Consider the following 3,382-nt stretch of genomic DNA (forward strand, 5'->3'; position numbering starts at 1 on the left):
TCACAGGACCTTTCCAGGTGCTCCTTTAGTGAGTTGGAGGAATCTGCCCCACAAAGTCTCCAGGTGGCTTTCTTCCCATCACATTGCCTTAATGAATCCCGTGGTCTCTGAGGGCTCGGGGCGGGGGTTGGGCAGAGTGCTGCCCTCAGGGCCCTGCAGACCACCCATATCAGTTGTTGCTGGGAAGGGACGATAACATGCTGCTGCTTTTCTTTCAGCTTAAGTTTTACTATGGTAAAACCGATGGCTGGTGCCCAGTAAAGTACTATGAAGACATGAAGAAGGATTTCCCAGAAGGCAATATTTACCTCTGTGAGAAAGGAATACCACATGCGTTTGTTCTCGGTTTTAGCCAGGAGATGGCTACCATAGTTGCTGACTGGATAAATAATAGACCGCCCAAAAAATAAGTACTGGCCCAAGGAGGGGAAAAAAAAATCACCTACAGCCAGTACATAAAAGCTCTAGGTATGTTCTGCTTAGGGGCAAATGTTTAATTCTAATGCTTGAAGGAAAACTCGAGACCCTCCTGGCTTACAGATTCCCAGCTCCCACACCCTGCGTTAAGACTAAAGTGAACCCGGCTGACAGCTCACTCCATGGGGAGCAATGAGCAGAGGATGCTGACGGTGCACTTTCCCAGTTCAGGGGGCAATCAGTTCAGACTTCATACAGGTCCTGGCTGACAGCATCACCCTGAGAATCATGATTCACCTGCAATAAACCAAAAATCAAGTTTGCCTGACACTCATCAACTAACTAGACAGCGTTGCTGAAGGAGCCTGACTCCACCCCGCCACAGGATAACCAGCAGGCCTCTCCTGACCCCTGAAATGCCAGGTCCCTGCTGGCTCCTCTAGAGCAAGAGGGGAGGGATGAAGTGTCCACGTCAGATTTGCACGGGATTTCTCATCAGTGTGATTCAGCCAGTGACCTCCATGCACAGGATGCAGTGAGCCACCCATCCCATTCATGATGCCATTAACTGCCTTGGGACCCTTCCCTTCTGAAAATTTCCTAGGATGCAATTTTTGGAAAGGTGTTTTAAATTGTTGACTAAAGCATTAGTCATTCTCCATTTGCCTAAATTTTATTGATTGGAAAGAAAGGATTCGTGAATGAACAGAGTTCTGAAAGTCATTAAATTTGTATTACTTCACCTCGAAGTCCAGTAGAAAAGTTAGAGTGCTAACTTCCTGACACACTGGACAGCTCTGCTACCTTACCTTAATTGACTCAATCCTAAGATCTCAGAGGCCAATAAACCCAACTGTCTACAGTGAAAGTTGAACAATTGGAAGCATTCCATTTTCTTGTAGAGAAAAGCTCTCGTAGCAGTATCATCCATTCCTCAAGGGCAGCGAGAAGGTCCTTCCTCTCAAACCCCTAAGGCCCTGATGAAGGATTCAGTTCTCCTGTGCTGCCTCTCAGTGGTGAGAGGAGTGGGTTCTTATCGCTCAGCATGGCTTCTCCAGAGAAGTTCAGCCTCTCAGAGAGTAAAAGCTAGGCTGCAGCCAAGGAGTGCCCTTAGCCCAGGAAGACACCGTGAGTCCTCCCTGGTGTGTGAGTCCTCCCTGGTGTCTGCACAAGGACGTCTCCTGCAGAGCTGACCTGGGAGGCCAGGATTCAGGCTCTGAGTGCCTTGCTTACAGAACAGGCGTGGTCACTAGTGGGAATCAACGCATAAAAACGAGTCCTGGTAAGCCAGACCTACTGGAACAAATTATTTTATGTCACTCTTTGTTTTCCAATTCCTGCTTAAAAGGCCCTGGTTCCTCATTCCTATTCCTCACCTCAACATCAAATGAGATTTTATAATAAATGTCTCACCCGCAGTCGCTGCTGTGTCTGGTCTGATCTCTATGCTGTAGGCAAGGATCGAGTATAAGCAGTTTGCATAGGCTGAATTCAGCTATCAAAGGTGCTTCTGTCACTGCGCTTTTGGAAGAGGGAAGAATCGGGTTTTAAGACATGAATCCTTGAGAATTACACAGAGGATCTGGAAAGGTGGCTCAGTGGTTAAGAGTACTAGCCACTCTTCCAGAGGAAGGGACCCACATCCCATTTCCCACATGTCGGCTCACAACAGTCTGTAACTCCTGTTTCAGAGGCTCTGACACCCTCTTCTGGCCTCCCCAGGCACCAGAAACATGCTTTGAGACTATCTCGAACTATGTGACAAGTCCCTGCCTCAAACATCAGACGAAGAGAGGGCAAGAGACAAAAATAAATGGGAAGTAGCTGAGGTCCGTTTTCCAGTGGCTTTCTCTAATGTTCCAGTTAGGCACGTGGCAGTCCCTGTGATCTTCATAGTGCTTACTATAAAGCTGTCTGACGCTGGGTAAAAAGCAGTAGAACCTTGATCCAGGCCCATGGTGGTTTCAAGTCTGTCTTGAGCCATGAACAACGCTCCAGAGGCCCCTCATGCGGGCTCGTGGCTGGGTTCCTTTCACTATTTCCTTCAGTCAACCTCTCAACCCTTGGACATCCCTGTACCTCGGTGTTTTGATTTTCCCTCAACCTTATGAAAGTTGTCACAATTCAGATTGTATAAGAATAAAGGGGCATGACAAGCTAATACAACCCCTGACTCTAGATTGAATATTTTTATTATAAAATAAACTGGGGAATGATTTGAATAGTACCTAAAGATGGCAGGCGGTGTTAATGTTCCGACTTCAGTGACTGTACTGTGTAAGCCTAAGAGAACTCTTGTTTTATACTGAGAAGGCCAGAACACACCTAGGGTCTGTGGTGCCTCCTGCCAGTTTTCTCACAAATGTATCAGAGAATACTTTCCACTGGATCTACCAATATTTTGGAGCTTTGCAGTACTTCAAGGATATATAAAATATTTTTCAAAGCAGAAAGCTTTCCACCACGTCTCTCTGTCATTGTTTTCTAGACAGTAGATTTCTTCTAGGCAGCAAAGGGTGAACTGAGTTTAAATCCCAGATCTTTTGTTTATATCTTTACAACACTACATGAGATTTCATCCCAGCCAGGTAGTGGTGGCATACATCTTTGATCCCAACTCCAGGGAGAAAGAGGCCAGAGCCCAGATATCTGAATTTAAGGACAGCCTGGTCTACAGAGAGACCCTGTCTCCAGATCGATCCCACCTCTCCCTGAGTCTCCTCACTGCTCGCCTGGGAAGCCGGGATGATACCAGCACTTGCCTGGTTAGGGGTTGTTGTTGTTGGTTGTTGCTTGGTTAGGGGTTATTGTTGGTTGTTGCCTGGTTAGGGGTTGTTGGTGGTGGTTGTTGCCTGGTTAGGGGTTGTTGTTTGTGGTTGTTGCCTGGTTAGGGGTTGGTGGTGGTGGTTGTTGCCTGGTTAGGGGTTGTTGTTGTTGGTTGTTGCCTGGTTAGGGGTTGTTGTTG

The 3,382-nt window shown here is 47.1% G+C and overlaps 1 protein-coding gene across 1 annotated transcript in view; it reads left to right on the forward strand.

The window, feature by feature from the left end:
- The window catches only part of Ldah (lipid droplet associated hydrolase), a 77,322-nt gene extending 75,336 nt beyond the window's left edge, over positions 1–1,986 (forward strand). The window contains exon 7 of the mRNA XM_021202464.2: positions 219–1,986. Coding sequence (XP_021058123.1) covers positions 219–410 — 192 coding nt within the window. The 3' untranslated portion in view covers positions 411–1,986. The remainder of the gene's footprint in view (positions 1–218) is intronic.
- The last annotated feature ends 1,396 nt before the right edge of the window (positions 1,987–3,382 follow it).

This window comes from Mus pahari, chromosome 7 (assembly GCF_900095145.1).
Source record: "Mus pahari chromosome 7, PAHARI_EIJ_v1.1, whole genome shotgun sequence".
Lineage (NCBI taxonomy): Eukaryota > Metazoa > Chordata > Mammalia > Rodentia > Muridae > Mus > Mus pahari.